Below are 26,678 nucleotides of genomic sequence, written 5' to 3'. Positions count from 1 at the left end.
ATTCTTTTGAAGGGATTTTTGAAAGTCAGATTGCGTTGCGCTGAAAAAAAATATTGTGTGTCAGTTTAAGCACAGTCATGTATAATTTTTCTAAGGGGACGTTTCATAGTTGGCCGGCGATCGCTTATGGGTTGCCTGCGTGTGCCGACTCGAGATTCGTCCTTGTTACTGCACAGTCGCTGCCGCTAGTACTGTCTAGTCCTTCGTGCAAGTGTTCGTGAAACTATGTGTAGCTTGTGATGCTGACTGCTCAATTATTTTAGTGCTGTCTCCGTGCTGATGTGTGGCAATCGGTAGGTTGGCGTGGAGCAGCGAGGAAATCTCCACGGAGTGTGGTTTGCACGGTCCCGCTGGCAGTCTCTACGCAGTGTCGGACTGTGTGGGGCTGTTCCCGTTGCTACGAGGTCCGTAGCTCACTGACCCTGGACACAAAAGTTGAGTTTAGATTTAATTTATCAGCAAGTCAAGACTGTTCACATTGTGTCATCTGGTTCACGTTGTTGGCTGTTGGGATCTTCCCGCGAGCAACAACGTGTGTGTTCGAGTTGGCGAAGGTTTAGCCACCGTCCGGTGGAGTCTAGCTGTATTTGGTTACTTGCAATTGAAGTGCGCCAGCGGAATTTTCTGCCTTGTGGCCGTTAACGTTCCGGTTTCCTGCGCTGGCCGTTGACGTAAATTCAGGTAGTGTCTTTTCCTCACCGTGTTGTCGCTGTCCAGCACGGTGTGTAGTTTAACAGCTTAATGTATGCTTGGTTGTGGGCGTCCATGCCTTTTACGCTTTGCATTGAACTCCCGGCTGTGAGCTGGTTGAGTGGAGTGCAAGTTACCTTGTCGGTGGGTCCGTTGACTGTCTGTTGGTTGTGTTGTCGTCGGATCGAGAATGGTTGGGCCCACTGCCTGTCTCACCTAAGTGATCTTTAGTATTTCAAGTGCTGGCCGACCCCCGAAATTTCTGAGCGCCGTTAGCTGCACTGTCTTTTCTTATTTTCTGTTGTGTGTATTTTTATGGCTCATAGCCGATGGTTTTGAATTAAAGTGGAATTGTTTTTAGTGGTGTTTTAAGTCACGGGCCTTCAGCCACTGAAAAATTAAAATTCCTTGCTAGTCAAGTGTTAGATTGTTCGGGCCTTCAGCCTGATTAATATACTGCTTATAGATAAAGTCTACTCAAAATTATTTTAGTTGTGTTTTCAGTCATGGGCCTTCAGCCACTGAAAAATTAAAATTCCTTGCTTGTCAAGTATTAGATTGTTTGGGGCCTTCAGCCTAATTTAAGATAAGGCTTTGTTGTTTAAATTTATTTTACATTGAGTTTTAAGTCATGGGGCCTTCAGCCGTTTTTAAATTAAGGATCTTTGTCTTTCGAGCATCAGACTGTTTTGGGCCTTCAGCCTAATTGAAGATAATGCCTTCTGCCTTGTGTTTTTTTTATTTTCACCTTGAGTCTTAAATCATGAGCCTTCAGCCGTCTTTCAGTTAAGGCTGTTCCTTTTCAAGTGTTAGATTTTGGGCCATCAGTCAAATTGTAGAACTTACTTAACGTGAGGCCTTCTGCCCTCTAAATATTCTCTTTGGCGTCTAAATTTTGAGTTAATAGCGTTTAGCCTTTTTTAAAATTTAAGCTGGTTGTGCCCTTAAGGAATAAGATAGTGTGGCGCATTCCGCCAATAACTAAGTTCAAGAATTTGTAGGGTAATGTTTGGTCAAATAAATAAAGATATATGTGTTCGAGTGTAACTGACAGCAGATCATTTTGGCCCCTTTCCACAACTCTAACTACCTGTCCTGTTCTGCGGGTGTTTAGCAGGGCGTTTCAACTAACACCTTCATTTTTAGAAGAAGAAATGGAGCCGAGGTCAGAAACGCTGGCTGTTTACATCAAGAAACAATGGTAGTTGCGGGTCCCGCTTAGCAGTACAGTGGCACAAGAAGAACCCAGACGCAGCTGTTGCTACTAAGTTGCGAGAACTGACACCTTCCATAAAGACGTCAGAATAAACAGGAAAGCGGTAACACACCGGGGTATGGAAACCCTAAGCATAATCGGACATAGGAGCTGTGAACAGTTGGCAGATACAATAATACACTCCTGGAAATGGAAAAAAGAACACATTGACACCGGTGTGTCAGACCCACCATACTTGCTCCAGACACTGCGAGAGGGCTGTACAAGCAATGATCACACGCACGGCACAGCGGACACACCAGGAAACGCGGTGTTGGCCGTCGAATGGCGCTAGCTGCGCAGCATTTGTGCACCGCCGCCGTCAGTGTCAGCCAGTTTGCCGCGGCATACGGAGCTCCATCGCAGTCTTTAACACTGGTAGCATGCCGCGACAGCGTGGACGTGAACCGTATGTGCAGTTGACGGACTTTGAGCGAGGGCATATAGTGGGCATGCTGGAGGCCGGGTGGACGTACTGCCGAATTGCTCAACACGTGGGGCGTGAGGTCTCCACAGTACATCGATGTTGTCGCCAGTGGTCGGCGGAAGGTGCACGTGCCCGTCGACCTGGGACCGGACCGCAGCGACGCACGGATGCACGCCAAGACCGTAGGATCCTACGCAGTGCCGTAGGGGACCGCACCGCCACTTCCCAGCAAATTAGGGACACTGTTGCTCCTGGGGTATCGGCGAGGACCATTCGCAACCATCTCCATGAAGCTGGGCTACGGTCCCGCACACCGTTAGGCCGTCTTCCGCTCACGCCCCAACATCGTGCAGCCCGCCTCCAGTGGTGTCGCGACAGGCGTGAATGGAGGGACGAATGGAGACGTGTCGTCTTCAGCGATGAGAGTCGCTTCTGCCTTGGTGCCAATGATGGTCGTATGCGTGTTTGGCGCCGTGCAGGTGAGCGCCACAATCAGGACTGCATACGACTGAGGCACACAGGGCCAACACCCGGCATCATGGTGTGGGGAGCGATCTCCTACACTGGCCGTACACCACTGGTGATCGTCGAGGGGACACTGAATAGTGCACGGTACATCCAAACCGTCATCGAAGCCATCGTTCTACCATTCCTAGACCGGCAAGGGAACTTGCTGTTCCAACAGGACAATGCACGTCCGCATGTATCCCGTGCCACCCAACGTGCTCTAGAAGGTGTAAGTCAACTACCCTGGCCAGCAAGATCTCCGGATCTGTCCCCCATTGAGCATGTTTGGGACTGGATGAAGCGTCGTCTCACGCGGTCTGCACGTCCAGCACGAACGCTGGTCCAACTGAGGCGCCAGGTGGAAATGGCATGGCAAGCCGTTCCACAGGACTACATCCAGCATCTCTACGATCGTCTCCATGGGAGAATAGCAGCCTGCATTGCTGCGAAAGGTGGATATACACTGTACTAGTGCCGACATTGTGCATGCTCTGTTGCCTGTGTCTATGTGCCTGTGGTTCTGTCAGTGTGATCATGTGATGTATCTGACCCCAGGAATGTGTCAATAAAGTTTCCCCTTCCTGGGACAATGAATTCACGGTGTTCTTATTTCAATTTCCAGGAGTGTATATCGAGTGCAGCAAACATCGGAACACAAAATATTACCTTGCAGAATGAGTCATAGATGGCTCGAATAGAGATTTTACCATTAAATAAACGTCAACTAGGTCACTTGCGTTAGCGTGTTTTCATGGAAAATCCAAGTGTAGTTAATAATAGTCGAACTTTTCGCGCTTATTAAACCTATGATAGCGATGCGGTCAACCTTTGCGGAACAACGAAAACAATGAGAAGTGAAATCATCTTACCACAGTTCATACACCCTATCCTAATTTGCGATTACATTACAGAGAAAATGTGGTTTAATGTCCGATAAAGTACTGATTACCATCTCATCACTCTGCAAACAGGAGATAATGGAGTGCTGACAGCGCCATGGCACGAGCGCTAAGTGTCTCCTGTCTGTAGTGCGGTGAAATTATCATAGGTAATAGGCGGTCGTCTTTGAGAGGCCAGAAATTGTTGAAACCATTTAAGCCTGCATGTGATAAATACAGTTCTGAATTACGATTAGTTCTTGTGTCACCGAAACAGCTACGGATCTCTGTAACCTACTACATTCTGGCTGGATCAAGTAAGTTGTTGTTGTGGTCTTCAGTCCTGAGACTGGTTTGATGCAGCTCTCCATGCTACTCTATCCTGTCCAAGCTTCTTCATCTCCCAGTACCTACTGCAACCTACATCCTTCTGAATCTGCTTAGTGTATTGATCTCTTGGTCTCCCTCTAAGATTTTTACCCTCCACGCTGCCCTCCAATACTAAATTGGTGATCCCTTGATGCCTCAGAACATGTCCTACCAACCGATCCCTCCTTCTAGTAAAGTTGTGCCACAAACTTTTCTTCTCCCCAATCCTATTCAACACCTCCTCATTAGTTATGTGATATACCCATCTAATCTTTAGCATTCTTCTGTAGCACCACATTTCGAAAGCTTCTATTCTCTTCTTGTCTAAACTATTTATCGTCCATGTTTCACTTCCATACATGGCTACACTCCATACAAATACATTCAGAAACGACTTCCTAACACTTAAATCAATACTCGATGTTAACAAATTGCTCTTCTTCAGAAACGCTTTCCTTCCCATTGCCAGTCTACATTTTATATCCTCTCTACTTCGACCATTATCAGTTATTTTGCTCCCCAAATAGGAAAACTCCTTTACTACTTTAAGTGTCTAATTTCCTAATCTAACTCCCTCAGCATCACCCGACTTAATTCGACTACATTCCATAATCCTCGTTTTGCTTTTGTTGACGTTCATCTTATACCCTCCTTTCAAGACACTATCCATTCCGTTCAATTGCTCTTCCAAGTCCTTTGCTGTCTCTGACAGAATTACAATGTCATCGGCGAACCTCAAAGTTTTTACTTCTTCTCCATCGATTTTAATACCCACTCCGAATTTTTCTTTTGTTTCCTTCACTGCTTGCTCAATATACAGATTGAATAACATCGGGGAGAGGCTACAACACTGCCTCACTCCCTTCCCAACCACTGCTTCCCTTTCATGCCCCTCAACCCTTATAACTGCCATTTGGTTTCTATACAAATTGTAAATAGCCTTTCGCTCCCTATATTTTACCCCTGCCACCTTTAGAATTTGAAAGAGAGTATTCCAGTCAACATTTTCAAAAGCTTTCTCTAAGTCTACAAATGCTAGAAACGTAGGTTTGCCTTTCCTTAATCTAGCTTCTAAGATAAGTCATAGGGTTAGTATTGCCTCACGTGTTCCAATATTTCTACGGAATCAAAACTGATCTTCCCTACATCTTGCTCACCAGATGGTAGATTTTTGTCAGGACTGGCTCTCCCAAGGCCGTCAGTAGTTCTAATGGAATGTTGTCTACTCCGGGGGTCTTGTTTCGACTCAGGTCTTTCAGTGCTCTGTCGAACTCTTCACGCAGTATTATATCTCCCATTTCATCTTCATCTACATCCTCTTCCATTTCCATAATATTGTTCTCAAGTACATCGCCCTTGTATAGACCCTCTGCATACTCCTTTCACCTTTCTGCTTTCCCTTCCTTGCTGAGAACTGGGTTTCCATCTGAGCTCTTGATATTCATACAAGTGGTTCTCTTTTCTCCAAAGGTCGGATCAAGTAAATAGTACTCAAAATTGAAGATGTAACTATTACGTACAGTAACATGACACAGGACAAGAAGGGAGAAATAAACGACATAGATTATAACAATGCGACATATTGTTCGTGTGATCCACATGAACGTGTGTTACGAATATCTGACAAAACAGCATCTAATAAACGCTGTAGTACCCTAAAATGTTAGGCAGTTTCATCCTGTGGGTATGCACAGTATGGCTGGTCCAGGAAAATGTCTGCTGTTCTAATGGAGGATTCTATATATTTCACCCTACTTAACATGGAGTCTATGGGGGGCTCTTGGGACACAGTCATGTCTCGACCAAAGTGTCTCAGTACAGCAAAGGAAAGGAGCTTCGGCCTTCGTCTTGCTGAACATGTGTGCACAAGTTGATGTTGCGCTTTCAACAGCAGCATTGGTGCCCAATTTTGCCCGTGCTGTGTCTCTAGGTAAAGCAGCGCCGTCCACTGTTTGTCGTGACTTCACTGCCACGATATGCCTGGAAACGTGTACTGGAGCCAAACTATCCCAGCGTCCAATTGGTACAGCAAATAGACAGCGACATTGAATGAAAAGGACACGTTCAGTCTTAAGTAGAGGCACTGACCAGCAACAAGAGTGTAGTGTACTGGGTTCGAAGCGGACATTTAACTCTAGTGTAACAGTAAATATAAAGGACGGTATATTTACACTGCACACAATCTATACTGTGTACGTTTGGATATTAGGTGGAAACTGAGGAAATAAAGGAAGTGTGACTTTGGTGTGTATACGTACTGATAGAAAAGGCGCTGTCATGTGCTCAAATGTCCTACTTCCACTGACAGGCATGTTGATGAAGTAGTGTCGTTATATCAAGGTTCAATGCTGCTATGACTTGTAGTTCATAGCAAGTTAGTATATGCCAATCAAGGATACTCACGGTAACGGAACCATGCACTTGTCTTTTTGATATACTGTACCACAATAGTAAAAAGTATACAGATAAATGGGAGGCCTCAGTGAGGCAATGTAAAGAGTCCATCACTTATCTCCCTTCTGCAATATCTGTTACTGTGCAAGCGTCTTATCATGGAACTTATAAACTGATCAGCCGCAACATTCTGAACACTTGCCTATTTGCCGATATATCCTCCTTTGGTACGGCTAACAGCGGACACGCGGCTTAGCATGGAAGCAACGAGTTCTTGTTAGGTCGCTGGACGCAGCTGGCACAACAACTGCCTACACAAGTCACCTTGTTCCCATAAGTTCAGGGGAGGGAAGATGATTATGCGATACTACCTTGTAGAAGGCAGCGAATATCAGTGAATCCTTCTCTGATTAGTCATCGTATGTCATTTTCTGGACTAGCAGTTTTATATGTAGGGTGGTCCATTGATCGTGACCGTGCCAAATATCTCACCAAATAAGCGTCAAACGAAAGAACTACAAAGAACGAAAGTTGTCTAGCTTCAAGGGGGAAACCAGATGGCGCTACGGTTGGCCCGCTAAATGGCGCGCTGCCATAGGTCAAACGGATATCAGCTGCATTTTTTTTTAATAGGAACCCCATTTTCTATTACATATGCGTGTAGTACGTGAAGAAATATGAATGTCTTAGTTGGACCACTTTCTTCGCTTTGTGATAGATGGCTCTGTAATAATCACAAACATATGGCTCACAATTTTAGACGAACATTTGGTAACAGGTAGGTTTTTTAAATTAAAATACAGAACGTAAGTACGTTTGAACATTTTATTTCGGTTGTTCCAATGTGATACATGTGCCTTTGTGAACTTATCATTTCTGAGAACGCATGCTGTTACAGCGCGATTACCTATAACCACCACATTAATGCAATAAATGCTCAAAATTATGTCCGTCAATGCATTTGGCAATACGTGTAACGACATTCCTCTCAACAGCGAGTAGTTCGCCTTCCGTAATGTTCGTACATGCATTGACAATGCGCTGACGTATGTTGCCAGGTGTTGTCGGTGGATTACGATAGCAAATATCCTTCAACGTTCCACACAGATAGAAATCCGGGGACTTCAGATCTGGTGACGTGCAGGCAATGGTTTGGTGCTTCGACGACCAATCCACCTGTCATAAAATATGCTATTCAATACCGCTTCAACCGCACGCGAGCTATGTGCCGGACATCCACCATGTTGGAAGTACATCGCCATTCTGTCATGCAGTGAAACATCTTGTAGTAACATCGGTAGAACATTACGTAGGGAATCAGCATACGTTGCACCATTTAGATTGCCATCGATAAAATTGGGGCTAATTACCCTTCCTCCCATAATGCCGCACCATACATTAACCCGCCAAGTCGCTAATGTTTCACTTGTCGTAGCCATCGTGGATTTTCCGTTGCCGAATAGTGCATATTATGCCGGTTCACGTTACCGCTGTTAGTGAATGACGCTTCGTCGCTAAACAGAACGCGTGCAAAAATCCGTCATCGTCCCGTAATTCTCTTTTGGCCAGTGGCAGAACTGTACACGACGTTCAGAGTCGTCGCCATGCAATTCCTGGTGCATAGAACTATGGTACGGTTTCAATCGGTGTTGATGTAGCATTCTCAACACCGACGTTTTGGAGATTCCCAATTCTCGCGCAATTTGTCTGCTATTGATGTGCGGATTAGCCGCGACAGCAGCTAAAACACCTACTTGGGCATCATCATTTGTTGCAGGTCGTGGTTGAAGGTTCACATGTGGCTGAATACTTTCTGTTTCCTTAAATAACGTAACTATCCGGCGAACGGTCCGGACACTTGGATGATGTCGTCCAGGATACCGAGCAGCATACATAGTACACGCCCGTTGGGCATTTTGATCACAATAGTCATACATCAACACGATATCGACCTTTTCTGCAACTGGAAAACGGTCCAGTTTAACGAAGCAAATGTGGTCCACACCGCCGAAATGTTACGTGATACCACGTACGTACACGTTTGTGACTATTACAGCGCCATCTATCACAAAGCGATAAAAGTGGTCCAACTAAAACATTCATATTTCTTTACGTACTACACGAATATGTAATAAAAAATGGTGTTCCTATTTAAAAAAAAAAAACGCAGTTGATATCCTTTGACCTATGGCAGCGCCATATAGTAGGCCAACCATAGCGCCATCTGGTTTCCCCCTTCAAGCTAGACAAGTTTCGTTCTTTGTAGTTCTTTCGTTTGATGCTTATTTCGTGAGATATTTGGCCCAGTCACTATCAATGGTCCACCCTGTATATATCAAACAACAATAAATATATGATAACTCTTTATCAAATTCTTTTATACCACTTCCCCATTAAAAAAGTTGCAGGCAGACATGCAGTTCTAATAAGCCACTGATGTGGATAACTTGGAGTGTGTGGGTGTCTGGTTGTATGTGTGTACTTAAAAAAAAAAAGTGAATAGTGTTCTCTGTTATGTGTGTCTATACTCTTCACATCAGTCTGCTACCAGTGAGCGAGTGCTTTTGTCTTACTTTACGTATTGTTCCATCCAGGAATTTTCATTATTGTTATAATAGCATTAGAAAATCATGAAGGTGGGAATTGGAGCTATATCATTATCTGAAGGACAGTCAGAGAGCCTGGGGTTAGCCTGCTTACTCTATGGCGTAGATGCTCTTGTTTACTGTTTTACACCGTCCTGCTACAAAGTTTCTTCTTTCACTAAGTACCACTTGGCTCATAATGACCCCAAGTAATTTATGTGTGATAACACTGACAGTATTTTAATGCACTGACATAAAAACATTAATTACAGTTGTTCAACATAACTGTCACCATCCTGTTTTCATAAATATTGTATTCAAGGAACAAACAGAATTTAGACTGCGGTCATATTTCACCAGTGTTATTCACTTCAAAGAACCATTGACAGATTTTAATATACAGTAAATACACTCCTGGAAATTGAAGTAAGAACACCATTAATTCATTGTCCCAGGAAGGGGAAACTTTATTGACACATTCCTGGGGTCAGATACGTCACATGATCATACTGACAGAACCACAGGCACATAGACACAGGCAACAGAGCATGCACAATGTCGGCACTAGTACAGTGTATATCCACCTTTCGCAGCAATGCAGGCTGCTATTCTCCCATGGAGACGATCGTAGAGATGCTGGATGTAGTCCTGTGGAACGGCGTGCCATGCCATTTCCACCTGGCGCCTCAGTTGGACCAGCGTTCGTGCTGGACGTGCAGACCGCGTGAGACGACGCTTCATTCAGTCCCAAACATGCTCAATGGGGGACAGATCCGGAGATCTTGCTGGCCAGGGTAGTTGACTTACACCTTCTAGAGCACGTTGGGTGGCACGGGATACATGCGGACGTGCATTGTCCTGTTGGAACAGCAAGTTCCCTTGCCGGTCTAGGAATGGTAGAACGATGGGTTCGATGACGGTTTGGATGTACCGTGCACTATTCAGTGTCCCCTCGACGATCACCAGTGGTGTACGGCCAGTGTAGGAGATCGCTCCCCACACCATGATGCCGGGTGTTGGCCCTGTGTGCCTCGGTCGTATGCAGTCCTGATTGTGGCGCTCACCTGCACGGCGCCAAACACGCATACGACCATCATTGGCACCAAGGCAGAAGCGACTCTCATCGCTGAAGACGACACGTCTCCATTCGTCCCTCCATTCACGCCTGTCGCGACACCACTGGAGGCGGGCTGCACGAAGTTGGGGCGTGAGCGGAAGACGGCCTAACGGTGTGCGGGACCGTAGCCCAGCTTCATGGAGACGGTTGCGAATGGTCCTCGCCGATACCCCAGGAGCAACAGTGTCCCTAATTTGCTGGGAAGTGGCGGTGCGGTCCCCTACGGCACTGCGTAGGATCCTACGGTCTTGGCGTGCATCCGTGCGTCGCTGCGGTCCGGTCCCAGGTCGACGGGCACGTGCACCTTTCGCCGACCACTGGCGACAACATCGATGTACTGTGGAGACCTCACGCCCCACGTGTTGAGCAATTCGGTGGTACGTCCACCCGACCTCCCGCATGCCCACTATACGCCCTCGCTCAAAGTCCGTCAACTGCACATACGGTTCACGTCCACGCTGTCGCGGCATGCTACCAGTGTTAAAGACTGCGATGGAGCTCCGTATGCCACGGTAAACTGGCTGACACTGACGGCGGCGGTGCACAAATGCTGCGCAGCTAGCGCCATTCGACGGCCTACACCGCGGTTCCTGGTGTGTCCGCTGTGCCGTGCGTGTGATCATTGCTTGTACAGCCCTCTCGCAGTGTCCGGAGCAAGTATGGTGGGTCTGACTCACCGGTGTCAATGTGTTCTTTTTTCCATTTCCAGGAGTGTATAAAACTGAAGAAAAAAACACTGAATACAGTTGGCTCGGATGGAGAAATTTATTTATTTTGAAAATAATACATTTGAAGACGAGGTAGAGTAATTTTCTGTTGTGCTTATCGGATCATATTGACGACAGTAGAATGAGGAATGGTAGAACTGCAGCTGACGCAAGAAACCCGAACAATGTGTTTATAATAAATGAGAAATAGTATTTTATTGTTGCAAATTTTTCTTATAACACCCGTTCAGCGTAACAGTCATCATTCTATGTTCAGAAATGTTACATTCAAGGAACATACAGACTAACAATCTGAACTGGGGTCATACTAACTCCAGTGGTACTCAATGTGAATACCATGAAGCTGGCAGCGGTGGATGAGCGGTTCTAGGCGCTTCAGTCCGGAACCGCGCGACTGCTACGGTCGCAAGTTCGAATCCTGCCCTCGGCCATGGATGTGTGTGATGTCCTTAGGTTAGTTAGGTTTAAGTAGTTCTATGTTCTAGGGGACTGATGAGCTCAGATGTTAAGTCCCATAGTACTCAGAGCCATTTGAACCAATACCATGAACAACCTTTGATGTTTTGTACACATAACAATGAAAGAAACATCACTGGATTAATTTTCTCACAGGGAGAAAGTCATGTATTTTTTAAACAATACTTGTGAAAACATTGGAGACAGTTATTTTCAGTGTACATATATGGTCATATTGACCCCAGAAGTACTTGAAGGGTTAAGAGCAAAACAGGGTCCGTTTTCGCTGGTCTCTTGAGGGGAAATCGGAGTGCTGACAATGTGACTCGGCAGGCACGTGGCATGAGCCTCGTTTACAGGTGAAGAGACGACTATAGTGACTCTCGAAGTAGAGAACAGCAAATAGAGGAAACAAACAAAGATGGGACAGTCAAGTAGAACCATCACCAGGAAAGATACGCATCTGAATCCTTGCAGTATTCACCTTTCGGATTTTCACGCAACAGACCACAAGAAAGCTCAGAATCGACAAGTTTAAACTGAAGACAGGGATGATGTAATACTCAGTGGAGGCGGTCCTCAACAAAATGCAAAGTAAGAGTGAAAATAGTGGGCAATGAAAGTTATTTACGAAAGCAGAAGTCTGCAGGGCGCCTCTACATTTAGTTAGAATTACCAATAGGAATAAATGCTACCTTCCTCAATTACAGTTTGTAAAGAAGGACACGTAATGTGAAATAGCAGTGCAGTAGAGCGAGCAGCAAACGAGTGACGCAGTAGTGACACGTAATCTGAGTAGTGTCTTGCCACCCGATGAAATGTAGGTGTGAGCGGCTGCTAAAAAGATGACAGGGATGCCGGTCCCGATATTCCACTACACTAGAGCAATATTACACAGTGTGCTCCAGAATCCATATGTTTGAAGTAAGCAGTCGTGCAGGTGTGTATGTGTGTTGGATTAAACTCTCTAAACGGTTACAAAAGTAGAAGGGCGACGTAAGGAAGTATACAGGGTGAGTCATTACCACTGGATATATTTCGTAAACCACATCAAATACTGACGAATCGATTCCACAGACCGAACGTGAGTAGAGGGGCTAGTGTAATTGGTTAATACAAACCATAAAAAATACACGGAAGTATGTTTTTTAACACAAACCTACGTTTTTTTTAAATGGAACCCCGTTAGTTTTGTTAGCACATCAGAACATATAAACAAATACGAATTCTGTGCCGTTTGTTGCATTGTAAAATGTTAATTACATCCGGAGATATTGTAACCTACAGTTGACGCTTCAGTATCGTGTGTGTCGGAGAGCACCGAATTACGTAGGGATCCGAAGGGAACGGTGATGGACCTTAGGTACAGAAGAGGCTGGAGCAGCTTTTTATTGGTCTTTTTCACTGACGCACATGTGAGGTACACGTACACACGTGGTTTCCGTTTTAAATTACGGAGTGGAATAGAGTGTGTCCCGACATGTCAGGCCAATAGATGTTGAATGTGGTGGCCATCATTTGCTGCACACAATTGCAATCTCTGGCGTAATGAATGTCGTACACGCCGCAGTACATCTGGTGTAATGTCGCCGCAGGCTGCCACAATACGTTGTTTCATATCCTCTGGGGTCGTAGGCACATCACGGTACACATTCTCCGTTAACGTACCCCACAGAAAGAAGTATCATCGTAAACATGTCCCTGCAGATGCTGCTCGTCGACCGTGGCCCGTGTTTGTTACAACACGCAACTGAACGTCGGAGGTTTCAAGCGTCAACTTTAGGTTACAATATCTCCGGATGTAATTAACATTTTACAATGCAACAAACGGCACTGATTACGTATTTGTTTCTGTGTTCAGATGTGCTAATAAAACTAACGTGGTTCCATTAAAAAAAAACGGAGATTTGCGTTAAAAAACATACATCCGTGCATTTTTGTATGGTTTGTATTAAACAATTACACTAGCCCCTCTCCTCACGTTCGGTCTATGGAATCGGTTCGTCAGTATATGATGTGGTTTACGAAATATATCCAGCGGTAACGTTAGGTGACTCACCCTCTATATACAGGGTGTTTCAAAAATGACCGGTATATTTGAAACGGCAATACAAACTAAACGATCAGCGATAGAAATACACCGTTTTTTGCAATATGCTTGGGACAACAGTACATTTTCAGGCAGACAAACTTTCGAAATTACAGTAGTTACAATTGTCAACAGATGGCGCTGCGGTCTGGGAAACTCTATAGTACGATATTTTCCACATATCCACCATGCGTAGCAATAATATGGCGTAGTCTCTGAATGAAATTACCCGAAACCTTTGACAACGTGTCTGGCGGAATGGCTTCACATGCAGATGAGATGTACTGCTTCAGCTGTTCGATTGTTTCTGGATTCTGGCGGTACACAGAAAGAAGTCACAGGGGTTCATGTTTGGCGAATAGGGAGGCCAATCCACGCCGCCTCCTGTATGTTTCGGATAGCCCAAAGCAATCACACGATCATCGAAATATTGATTCAGGAAATTAAAGACGTCGGCTGTGCGATGTGGCCGGGCACCATCTTGCATAAACCACGAGGTGTTCGCAGTGTCGTCTAAGGCAGTTTGTACCGCCACAAATTCACGAAGAATGTCCAGATAGCGTGATGCAGTAATCGTTTCGGATCTGAAAAATGGGCCAATGATTCCTTTGGAAGAAATGGCGGCCCAGACCAGTACTTTTTGAGGCTGCAGGGACGATGGGACTGCAACATGGGGCTTTTCGGTTCCCCATATACGCCAGTTCTGTTAATTGACGAAGCCGTCCAGGTAAAAATAAGCTTCGTCAGTAAACCAAATGCTGCCCACATGCATATCGCCGTCATCAATCCTGTGCACTATATCGTTAGCGAATGTCTCTCGTGCAGCAATGGTAGCGGCGCTGACGGGTTGCCGCGTTTGAATTTTGTATGGATAGAGGTGTAAACTCTGGCGCATGAGACGATACGTGGACGTTGGCGTCATTTGGACCGCAGCTGCAACACGGCGAACGGAAACCCGAGGCCGCTGTTGGATCACCTGCTGCACTAGCTGCACGTTGCCCTCTGTGGTTGCCGTACGCGGTCGCCCTACCTTTCCAGCACGTTCATCCGTCACGTTGCCAGTCCGTTGAAATTTTTCAAACAGATCCTTTATTGTATCGCTTTTCGGTCCTTTGGTTACATTAAACCTCCGTTGAAAACTTTGTCTTGTTGCAACAACACTGTGTTCTAGGCGGTGGAATTCCAACACCAGAAAAATCCTCTGTTCTAAGGAATAAACCATGTTGTCCACAGCACCCTTGCACGTTGTGAACAGCACACGCTTACAGCAGAAAGACGACGTACAGAATGGCGCACCCACAGACTGCGTTGTCTTCTATATCTTTCACATCACTTGCAGCGCCATCTGTTGTTGAAAATTGTAACTACTGTAATTTCGAAAGTTTGTCCGCCTGAAAATGTACTGTTGTCCCAAGCATATTGCAACAAACGGTGTATTTCTATCGCTGCTCGTTTAGTTTTTATTGCCGTTTCAAATATACTGGTCATTTTTGAAACACCTTGTATATAAGAGCATTTGGAGTGGCAGCAGAATCCTCTCGTTATTGCAAGTGTGACTGAGTCCCGTATCTGAGTGTCAATTTTGGCTCTAATTCAGTCAGGTGTACTACAACGATGGTACGCACAATAGAGTGACTATTTCAGCCGTAGCTTCGTTGAAACTCAACAGCTAACAGGCTGTCTACAATTGAGCGAAACACAGTGGTAGCACGCAAGATTCTGTTCTTCGCTGTATAGTCTCAGCACAGAGTGATAAAGGGTTGTCGACAGAACCTGCCCTCTCACAACTACGAGCATGTACCGTCAACCCGCAGATCAGCGGCATCGCCCAAAGACCGCGGTGCCACACCAAAGTCGGCGATACTCGCCTATATCAAAGACATTAGCGATGTCTCGCTGCAAATTGTAACGACGAATGAGAAAGGCTGAAGAAGACACATCCTCTCTCTGCACATAGGCGCCCTCACAAGGAAGCCAATATACGATTGGCGTTTGAAAAGTCCGTCAAAAATGGAAACTACTTACGTGTCTGGGGTAAACCTTTTTTCATTTTTCGACACAGTCCCCTTTTAGACTTATACACTTCGCCCAATGCTGTTCTAATTTGTCGATCCCTTCCGAATAATAGGAATTGTCCAAGGTTGCAAAATAACTATTAGTTGCTCCAATCACCTCCTCGTTTGAATAAAATTTTGGCCTGCCAACCATTTCTTCAAATTGGGGAACATATAGTAATCCGAGGGAGCCAAGTCTGGAGAATAGCGGGGATGCGAAACGAGTTGGAATCCTGTTTCCATTAATTTTGCGACCACAACTGCTGATGTGTGTGCTCGAGCATTGTCGTGATGGAAAAGGACTTTTTTGCGGTCCAACCGCTGGCGTTTTTCTTGCAGCTGGGATTTCAAAAGGTCCAGTAACGATGAGTTATATGCACCTGTTAGAGTTTCACCCTTTTCCAGATAGTCGATGAGGAGTATCCCTTTCGAGTCCCATAACCTTTCCGGCCGAAGGAATGGTCTTCACCTTCTTTGGTGCAGATTCTCCCTTGGTAACCCGTTGTTCATATTGTTGTTTGGTCTCAGGAGTATAGTGATGGATCCATATTTCATCCACAGTGACGAAACGACGCTTAAAGTCCTGCGGATTCTTCCTGGACAGCTGCAAACCATCCTTGCAACACTTCACACGATCCCGTTTTTGGTCAAGCATGAGCAGTCGCGGAACCCATCTTGCGTATAGATTTCTCATGTCCAAATGTTTATGCAAAATATTATGTGCGCATTCATTCGAGGTGCTCGCAGCACTATCAAACTCACGCTGTCATCCATCGGCAATCATGGATTTTATCAATGATTTCTGGAGTCGTAACCTCCACAGGTCATCCAGAACGTTCAGCACCACTTGTGCCCATATGGCCGCAGCGAAAATTTTGAGACCACTTACAAACTGTTCTAATCGAAGGTGCAGAGTCTCCGTAATGTGTATCAAGCTTCTCTTTAGTCTCCTGAGGCGTTTTGCCCTTCATAAAGTAATATTTAATTACCACACGAAATTCTGTGTCGTTCATTTTTTGACAGTCACTCGACTTCCTTGATTCACACGAATGCCAAAGACAAAGAAATAGACCAATATGGCTGAAACGTGGCAAGCGTTCTTTCCAAAGGTGCTACTAACTAAACATGACCTCGATAAGCGCAGGTGGTGCCATCTCTCACACTTTGCGCGGACTTTTCAAACGCCCCCCGTAGAGCAGGGTATGGGTGCGCTGCGCCCAGCTGAAGCAGTGAATATCAATGAAAAGGTCCAATGTTACTCACGTTTCAGGTGGAAGTGTATTATTGTAAATGTTGAAAAGAGTACTTCAAGAGCAGTGTTTGCGATTACATGACTCAAGGGCTGCTTTAACAGTCAATTACAGCTGCAAATATTCAAGTACTGCTGTGGGAAAGGATTGCATCAAGTTAAGTAAATGTATTAGAGAAGATGAACTTCTTTTCCAAGTTCGCTAATAATAGTCTTTCATGACCGGTTCCGGCAACCAATGTTACTAGCTTCATATGTCGACAGGAATGTTTTTGCATATTTTTTTAAAATAACAGTGAAAACACCCTTTCTCATGAGAGGGTCGCTAAGCATTGACTTGTGAAATGCGTGGATTATTACGTGTTGCTCGACCATTGTATCCTATTCTAACTCCGTACGCACAATCATTGCTCTGGCTGGACTGCTGGAAAAACTCTGGAACGTTAGAGTGATTTCTCCTGCAGATTTAAGGCCAGTTTTACAACAGCCCTCAACAATGTTCGAAGATTTCTGTTCACCAGTACAGGACAATTGCCTGGTCTCAGTTTATCTTTGGTTGTGCCGTCATGTCTCAAGTTCATGGTAATGTCATTAACAGAAAGGAAGGAAGGAAGATTGGGTTTCGTGTCCCGTCGAATTCGAAGTCATCAGAGACGGAGCACACGCTCGAATTGCGTCAAGGATGGGGAAGGAAATCGGCCGTGTCCTTTCAAAGGAGCCATTCCAGCACATTCCAGGAGCGATTTAGAGAAGTCACGGAATACCTACGTCTGGACGCAGGTTTGAACTGTCGTCCTCCAGAATGCGAGTCCAGTGTGCTAACCAATGCGCCACCTCGCTCGGTAGTTAAATTGGCTTTGGGGGACTTGTTACCCGTATATATCCTATGACTGGCCTGAGGTGTCTCGACTGACACATTCTATTGTTACTGCATCTATACTGGCAATACAATACTTCCCGCCTCCTTTTATTCTGGGGTGTCTGCCTCTGGCCACACATAGTTGTCAATTTCCCATTATGTAATGGTGAACGGATATTTGTCATCAGATAGCATACTGTCTCTCTTTTTCTACTTTGTCTGTGCAGAATTTGAGCCCACTGTGAGAACATAAAGCACCATTTTTACTAAAATTCACACACTGCAGTTAAATTTCCTGGGAAATAAATCTCCAGCTCTCACAAAGTTTCTTGCTTCATAATGTACACTCCTGGAAATGGAAAAAAGAACACATTGACACCGGTGTGTCAGACGCACCATACTTGCTCCAGACACTGCGAGAGGGCTGTACAAGCAATGATCACACGCACGGCACAGCGGACACACCAGGAACCGCGGTGTTGGCCGTCGAATGGCGCTAGCTGCGCAGCATTTGTGCACCGCCGCCGTCAGTGTCAGCCAGTTTTCCGTGGCACACGGAGCTCCATCGCAGTCTTTAACACTGGTAGCATGCCGCGACAGCGTGGACGTGAACCGTATGTGCAGTTGACGGACTTTGAGCGAGGGCGTATAGTGGGCATGCGGGAGGCCGGGTGGACGTACCGCCGAATTGCCCAACACGTGGGGCGTGAGGTCTCCACAGTACATCGATGTTGTCGCCAGTGGTCGGCGGAAGGTGCACGTGCCCGTCGACCTGGGACCGGACCGCAGCGACGCACGGATGCACGCCAAGACCGTAGGATCCTACGCAGTGCCGTAGGGGACCGCACCGCCACTTCCCTGCAAATTAGGGACACTGTTGCTCCTGGGGTATCGGCGAAGACCATTCTCAACCGTCTCCATGAATCTGGGCTACGGTCCCGCACACCGTTAGGCCGTCTTCCGCTCACGCCCCAACATCGTGCAGCCCGCCTCCAGTGGTGTCGCGACAGGCGTGAATGGAGGGACGAATGGAGACGTGTCGTCTTCAGCGATGAGAGTCGCTTCTGCCTTGGTGCCAATGATGGTCGTATGCGTGTTTGGCGCCGTGCAGGTGAGCGCCACAATCAGGACTGCATACGACCGAGGCACACAGGGCCAACACCCGGCATCATGGTGTGGGGAGCGATCTCCTACACTGGCCGTACACCACTGGTGATCGTCGAGGGGACACTGAATAGTGCACGGTACATCCAAACCGTCATCGAACCCATCGTTCTACCATTCCTAGACCGGCAAGGGAACTTGCTGTTCCAACAGGACAATGCACGTCCGCATGTATCCCGTGCCACCCAACGTGCTCTAGAAGGTGTAAGTCAACTACCCTGGCCAGCAAGATCTCCGGATCTGTCCCCCATTGAGCATGTTTGGGACTGGATGAAGCGTCGTCTCACGCGGTCTGCACGTCCAGCACGAACGCTGGTCCAACTGAGGCGCCAGGTGGAAATGGCATGGCAAGCCGTTCCACAGGACTACATCCAGCATCTCTACGATCATCTCCATGGGAGAATAGCAGCCTGCATTGCTGCGAAAGGTGGATATACACTGTACTAGTGGTGACATTGTGCATGCTCTGTTGCCTGTGTCTATGTGCCTGTGGTTCTGTCAGTGTGATCATGTGATGTATCTGACCCCAGGAATGTGTCAATAAAGTTTCCCCTTCCTGGGACAATGAATTCACGGTGTTCTTATTTCAATTTCCAGGAGTGTATGTTGAAGTAATGAGTCCACTGAGAGTTACGTACCTCGCCGTCGAAGTCCCAGGGCACGTAGGAGAACTGAATGGCCGGCATGAAGACGGTGGCCTGCAGCCAGCGTATGAAGAGCTCCTTGGTGGGCGCCTCGCTGCCGTAGCCGTTGCCGCCCACCATGTCTGGCAGGACGAAGGGGTAGCCGACAATGTTCATCTGCAGCAGCGTCGTCACCAGCGAAGCCAGGCCGTTGTCGAAGCCCCACCTGCTGTCCTTGTCGATCATGCGGATGTAGATCGGAAAGTGCTGACTGTGTTGGCCGACGCGAGCCTCTACCATCGGGCCGAACTGGGCGGCGGTCTTCAAGTAGTCCAGTGTGTACTGCACCGGGTTCATCTCCGTTGTCAGCACGGGGGGCTGTGGTAGCCAACTGGTCTCCCCGGCGTCGAATTTGAACGAGTCGATTCCCGTCTCAGTCTTGAGTTTCTGAACAGTTCCAAAACAGAAAAACGTTTAGATATTGTTACGAAACATCATAAACTTACACAAACTGAATATTGTGCATCAAGCTAGTGATACATTTTGTACTGTGAAGATAGATGTCTAATAGGTGACCACGAATTTCGTCACACGATTAAGGGGAAAAATCAGTCCAATTGCACTGTGGTTAGTCCTAGCCTAGCCAACCTCGCGTTCGTATACAAAGAACGCGTCCTGTGTCTCGGAATTTTCACCAAAACCTTGAGCTGGCAATATATATCATACCTGACGATACAAATCCTGCGTTTTATACCCAACTCCCTGCAAGGCTTTAGAGGGTTCTACAACCCAAAACAAGGACCATACTAGATTTTAGTGGAACTATGTTCTACATATAAGTTACCAAGGAGCTACGCCATTCTCTCACCCAAAGTGTAGGTGCGTTTAAGACATTATGAATGTAATGCGTTTTATTTCTTTATCATCGCTTTTACAGTAGACGTAAACGAACGTATACTGATAACACAAACGGTTACGTGAGGAGAAAAGGAATAAATGCTTTGATAGTAATGGAAGTTTGTGACAGGCTGACTCTCGAAGCCAGTTTCGCTGCTTTTCCTGAGTATTCGCCTTAATCACCGGGCTATCTTAGATTTAAACTTGATGGAGGTGAATCGAGCTGATAGGGATAAAGTGAAACTAGTAAAGGCCTTGCGGACTAATGTACTCAGTATCTATTAATGAATTAGGCAAGTTTGAAACCTTTAAGACCCACAGGAAGATTTTTTATGTCTGTCAGTCTGTCCTACGATCATTATCCGAACGACAGCCTCAGGGATAAAGAAGGTACATACAGTTTCCAAAGACCAATAGAATATTAGGAACATGGCCAGCAGCGGGAACATTTTTCAACGTTTCCAATAAAAAATTACACTCTTCACAAAAAAGGTTCGAGAAAAGCAACCTTTTCGAATTACAGAAATGTCGAAATAGTGTAATTTACTGCGAGATGACTCGTGTGACAATGAAACAGACATGCTGGTATTTATCATAGTTCTACCTGAACATTGCTCCTACTTGACGATAACAGATAAATCAACGCATCTACTCCTTTTTTTTACTGATAAGCTGCATATATTTTACAACAGAACTAAAATTTTAGTCAAAGAAAGTGCTTGAAGTACTCCTGGCTTAATTTCATTTGCTGTCTTTATATCGCCCCTGCAGGCAGACACACGAAACATGTTTAAAAATCTGAAAAGATGCTTCCTGAGTACCTCATAATTGTTTATTACACTGTATTATGAATGAACTAATAAACATAATTATCTAAATGTCGTCGCTGTGGATTTCTCTGTGCATACCAGCAAGTCGAATTCGCATCCTGACCAGCAGTCAGTATATTCTTAGAAATTATGAAGTGCTAGTTAATTCAATTTGTCGCCCTGTAGGACACTTCATTTCGAAGAAAGCGGAAGAGCAGGCACTACCTGCACTTCGCAATTTTTTGAATAGATCTTTTTCTACTGTTCTGTTATGACGAGTCTTTTTGATGGACAGGCACGATGGTAGGTTGTATGTAAATGTAGATATCAGAAGATTGAAGTTGTTTCTTTTTAGAAAGTTATAAAGTGAAACGAGGTACTGAGGTTGAAACAGAGCAAGCTAGAATCGTACCAAATGTTCGTATTGCGCCACTACTAATACACTACTGGCCATTAAAATTGCTACACCATGAAGATGACGTGCTGCAGACGCGAAACTTAACCGACAGGAAGAAGATGCTGTGATTTGCAAATGATTAGCTTTTCGCAGCATTCACACAAGGTTGGCGCCGGTGGCGACACCTACAACATGCTGACATGAGGAAAGTTTCCAAACGATTTCTCATACACAAACAGCAGTTCACCGGCGTTGCCTGGTGAAACGTTGTTGTGATGCCTCGTGTAAGGAGGAGAAATGCGTACCATCACGTTTCCGATTTTGATAAAGGTTGGATTGTAGCCTATCGCTATTGCGCTTTATCGTATCGCGACATTGCTGCTCGCGTTGGTCGAGATCCAATGACTGTTAGCAGAATATGGAATCGGTGGGTTCAGGAGGGTAATACGGAACGCCGTGCTGGATCCCAACGGCCTCGTATCACTAGCAATCGAGATGACAGGCATCTTATCCGCATGGCTGTAATGGATCGTGTATCCACGTCTCGATCCATAAGTCAACAGATGGGGACGTTTGCAAGACAACAACCATCTGCGCGAACAGTTCGACGACGTTTGCAGCAGCATGGACTATCAGCTCGGAGACCATGGCTGCGGTTACCCTTGACGCTGCAACACAGACAGGAGCGCCTGCGATGGTGTACTCAACGACGAACCTGGGTGCACGAATGGCAAAACATCATTTTTTTCGGATGAATCCAGGTTCTATTTACAACATCATGATGGTCGCATCCGTGTTTGGCGACATGACGGTGAACGCACATTGGAAGCGTGTTTTCGTCATCGCCGTACTGGCGTATCAGCCGGCGTGATGGTATGCGGTGTCATCGGTTACACGTGTCGGTCACCTCTTGTTCGCACTGGCGGCACTGTCAACAGTGGACGTTACATTTCAGATGTGTTACGACTCATGGCTGTACCCTTCTACTCTTCATTCGATCCCTGCGAAACCCTACATTTCAGCAGGATAATGCACGACCGCATGTTGCAGGTCCTGTACGGGCCTTTCTGGATACAGAAAATGTTCGATTGCTCCCCTGGCCAGCACATTCTCCAGATCTCTCACCAATTGAAAACGTCCGGTCAATGGTGGCCGAGCAACTGGCTCGTCACAATACGCCAGTCATAACTCCTGATTAACTGTGGTATCGTGTTGAAGCTGCATGGGCAGCTGTGTCTGTACACGCCATCCAAGCTCTGTTTGACTCAATGCCCAGGCGTATCAAGGCCTTCATTACGGCCAGAGGTGGTTGTTGTGGGTACTGATATCTCAGGATCTATGCACCCAAACTTGTGAAAATGTAATCACGTGTCAGTTCGAGTATAATATATTTGTCCAATGAATACCCTCTTTATCATCTGCTTTTCTTCTTAGTGTAGCAATTTTAATGGCCAATAGTGTAGTACGAACAGTTATGGTGGCGTTTCTTTTTGGGAAAATTAACAAGGCTACACATCATACATGGCACGGAGGAAGGATGAAGATTTTGCGATACATCTGTCGTTGGGGGGGGGGGGGGCGTGGTGGAAGTATCCAGATATTTTTATTGGGTAATATGTGCTGAATGCAGGTCGCACCACTAACAACAAGGAGGGAAGAAAATTCGCACACCTACGCTGATGGAATTAGTTTAATAACCGAACACAGTTTTGCATGCATTTGTATATGTTGTTCTTGGGGAATTAGCGTACGTTTTAGGACTGCTGGTCCTTGCGAAAGCTCGCGGCATACACCGCGACTGGAAGGCAGCAAACCACTGCTCTGCCCATTCCAACTACTGCAGTTAGGGTTTACACACTCGCCCGGCCCACGCGCATTCTTTACAGCAGAAGTACAGTGAAGGACTGACAGCTGCCGTGTGACCAACAGACACGTAGCAGAGACCGGAAGGAGAACGTCGTGGCAGGACTGGCATGTGGCGTGAAGTGACATGACGATCTTCAGTGGATTAGGGACCACTGTACAGTGTGGTGTTTGATTAAATATAGACGTTGTACTCGCACCTATACTGTCCCAGCAGCGGTGGCTCTTGGTTCACATGGCTCTGAGCACTATGGGACTTAACATCTTAGGTCATCAGTCCCCTAGAACTTAGAACTACTTAAACCTAACTAACCTAAGGACATCACACAACACCCAGCCATCACGAGGCAGAGAAAATCCCTGACCCCGCCGGGAATCGAACCCGGGAACCCGGGCGTGGGAAGCGAGAACACTACCGCACGACCACGAGATGCGGGCACGGTGGCTCTTGTTTAAACATTTAACTTGGGTATCACTTTTGCTGATAATGTTGTTGACACAGCAGAGAACATAATTCGTTTGTTTGCTTGTTGTAAATAGAGTGAATACCTTTATCACTGCAGTCCTATCCTAACTGGCGGGAAATTTTGTACATGTTATTTATCGATGTTTAGATATCCCGCCATTACCGGTTGATTAAAAAGTCAGTATAAATTTGAAAACTGAATAAATCACGGAATAATGTAGATAGAGAGGTACAAATTGACACACATGTTTGGAGTGACATGGGGTTTTATTAGAACCGAAAAAATACAAAAGTTGAAAAAGTGTCCGACAGATGGCGCTTCGTCTGATCAGAATAGCATAACAAAGTAAGACAAAGCAAAGATGATGCTCTTTACGGGTAATGGTCAATATGTCCACCATCATTCCTCAGCAATAGCTGTAGTCGAGGAATAATGTTGTTAACAGCACTGTAAAGCATGTCCGGATTTATGGTGAGGCATTGGCGTCGGATGTTGTCTTTCAGCATCCCTAGAGATGTCGGTCTATCACGATACACTTGCGACTTCAGGTAACCCCAAAGCCAATAATCGCACGGACTGAGGTCTGGTGACCTGGGAGGCCAAGCATGACGAAAGTGGCGGTTGAGCACACGATCATCGCCAAACGACGCGCGCAAGAGATCTTTTACGCGTCTGTTGGACATTTTGTGAACTTTGTATTTCTTTTTGGTTCTAATAAAACCCCATATCATTCCAAGCATGTGTGTCAATTTTTACCTCTCTATCTACATTATTACGTGGTTTATTAAGTTTTCAAATTTATACTGACTTTTTGATCAACAGTAAAGTTATGGGGCTAGACTGCTTTTAGGTAACCTGACAGTGACGTCATTGTTTTAACGCACTGATAATGCAAGGATGAGTTCTTCACTGCGCAATATAGACTGCGTACGTAGCAAAAACGTGTTAGTTCCATTTTGCTAGTATATAAATTTAATTTTTCCTATGTTCGTTTAAATATTGCTTTGTTCTAACTGATTAACATGAGGTATCTTTGTATTTGTTGAAATATCACGTAGTGCTAATTGTTTAACGTGGGATATTGGTGTACTTCTTAAATTACCGCGCTGTGGAAATCGTATTACATTGGAAGTCTCGTATTAACGATAGCATCAAATTTCCCCCAAAATTGTAAATAGCATAATACGTTGGGTTACTTGCATGGAAAACTGTTGAGCTGCAGATTGCCGAATCGAAGTTTCACATATTGTCAGAATTTGTTGCTGCTGCTGCAGATGTTGGAACGGTGCAGAATTTCCAGACATGAAAGCCAGTCGTGCGGTAGCGTTCTCGCTTCCCACGCCCGGGTTCCCGGGTTCGATTCCCGGCGGGGTCAGGGATTTTCTCTGCCTCGTGATGGCTGCGTGTTGTGTGCTGTCCTTAGGTTAGTTAGGTTTAAGTAGTTCTAAGTTCTAGGGGACTTATGACCACATCAGTTGAGTCCCATAGTGCTCAGAGCCATTTGAACCATGAAAGCCAGAAGTACGCACGAATTTCAGAGGCTAAAGTTTCTACTCTGTTGATGACGTATATGAATGAGTAAACGTGTACAGTTATCGCGTTATTCTTGAGTTGATTCATGTTATATGACGTTACATTGCAAACTCGAGTTTCACTTATGTGTTGCAGACATTTGCTTCTGTTTGGTTTTGCCGACCCTCTGTTTGAAGTGTTAGTCGGGCTACAAGCGGCGTTAGACAACTGCACGTTAGTGCTGCACAGTTAACCGCAGCAACAGGAGCGCTAACACTAATTCGTGCAGCATCCTCGCATTGTTGATTGGCTATTTTGATTGTATACGTAAAGGCCACAGCAAACTTTTTACATGAGTCTGAAGGCACAGGTAGTCATTTTGTTAGTATAATGGCCTCAGAGAAGTGCATGGTTTATTATTAAGATTGATAAGGGGGTGGGGCCAAGAGACGAGTTTGTTCACATAAGGCAAACAACAGCCAATTAATTGATTTACTACTGCTGTTTCAATTGAAACTCATTTACTGTATCTGGAGTGAAGGAGAAATGTGAAATATAGAATGTCTAAGTGGAATGCCAAGTAGTTTGTTTCGTTTCAGAGATTTATCTGGCGCCTGATTTTTTCCCCATCGATAGGGGCGGATTCTACCAAACGACTGCAATTGCAGACCTCAGAAGTAAGAATTTTGTTACATTTACATTTTGAAACATCCATACATCAAATGGAAATCCGTTAAACTAGCATTATCGGACTTAAAAATCACCACGTCTCAATACCCCCCCATTACCAGGAGCCAAACAGTATGATGCAGCAGCGTAATGCAAGGCGCCTCCCTGCAGGTCATACCGCAAATGCTTTTACAAGAGTACGGATCCTTAACTGCCCTACCTGGGCCGCTGATTTTTCAGCCGTACACCATGTGTGGGATGCGACAGGAAGAAGTACATTTTCATATCAGCCTCCTGACAGCTATGTTGTTGAAATGATACAGCATGTGTTTCAGGAGTGGTAAGAAATTCTTCAAGAAGTTTGTTTCCATGCCACAGTAAATACCAGAGTGTACTGGCTACCGTGGTATTACACATAATGTCGATGTTGATTACAGACATAATTTCTGATTCGAACGATTCTTTTATCCTTTTATTCCCCTTATGGGATGAACGTCTCTACATAGCTTGATAAATACCGAACTGGTACTTCCATGATTGTACCAGAGTATGGTGTTTAGACAATACGAACTTCAGGTCTCGCGTTTGAACCAACGAACCAATACAAAGTCATCTGGTCG

General features: G+C 45.6%; 1 protein-coding gene across 2 annotated transcripts in view; it reads right to left on the bottom strand.

Annotated features, from left to right (window-relative positions):
* LOC126094502 (myogenesis-regulating glycosidase-like) overlaps positions 1–26,678 on the bottom strand; it is a 161,950-nt gene that overhangs the window by 28,671 nt on the left and 106,601 nt on the right. For both annotated transcript variants that reach the window (XM_049908915.1, XM_049908914.1), the window contains exon 4: positions 19,460–19,891. In XM_049908915.1, coding sequence (XP_049764872.1) covers positions 19,460–19,891 — 432 coding nt within the window. The remainder of the gene's footprint in view (positions 1–19,459; positions 19,892–26,678) is intronic.

This window comes from Schistocerca cancellata, chromosome 8 (assembly GCF_023864275.1).
Source record: "Schistocerca cancellata isolate TAMUIC-IGC-003103 chromosome 8, iqSchCanc2.1, whole genome shotgun sequence".
Classification (NCBI taxonomy): domain Eukaryota; kingdom Metazoa; phylum Arthropoda; class Insecta; order Orthoptera; family Acrididae; genus Schistocerca; species Schistocerca cancellata.
Note: the sequence above shows the minus strand (reverse complement) of the source record. Positions and strands in the feature narration are given on the sequence as shown.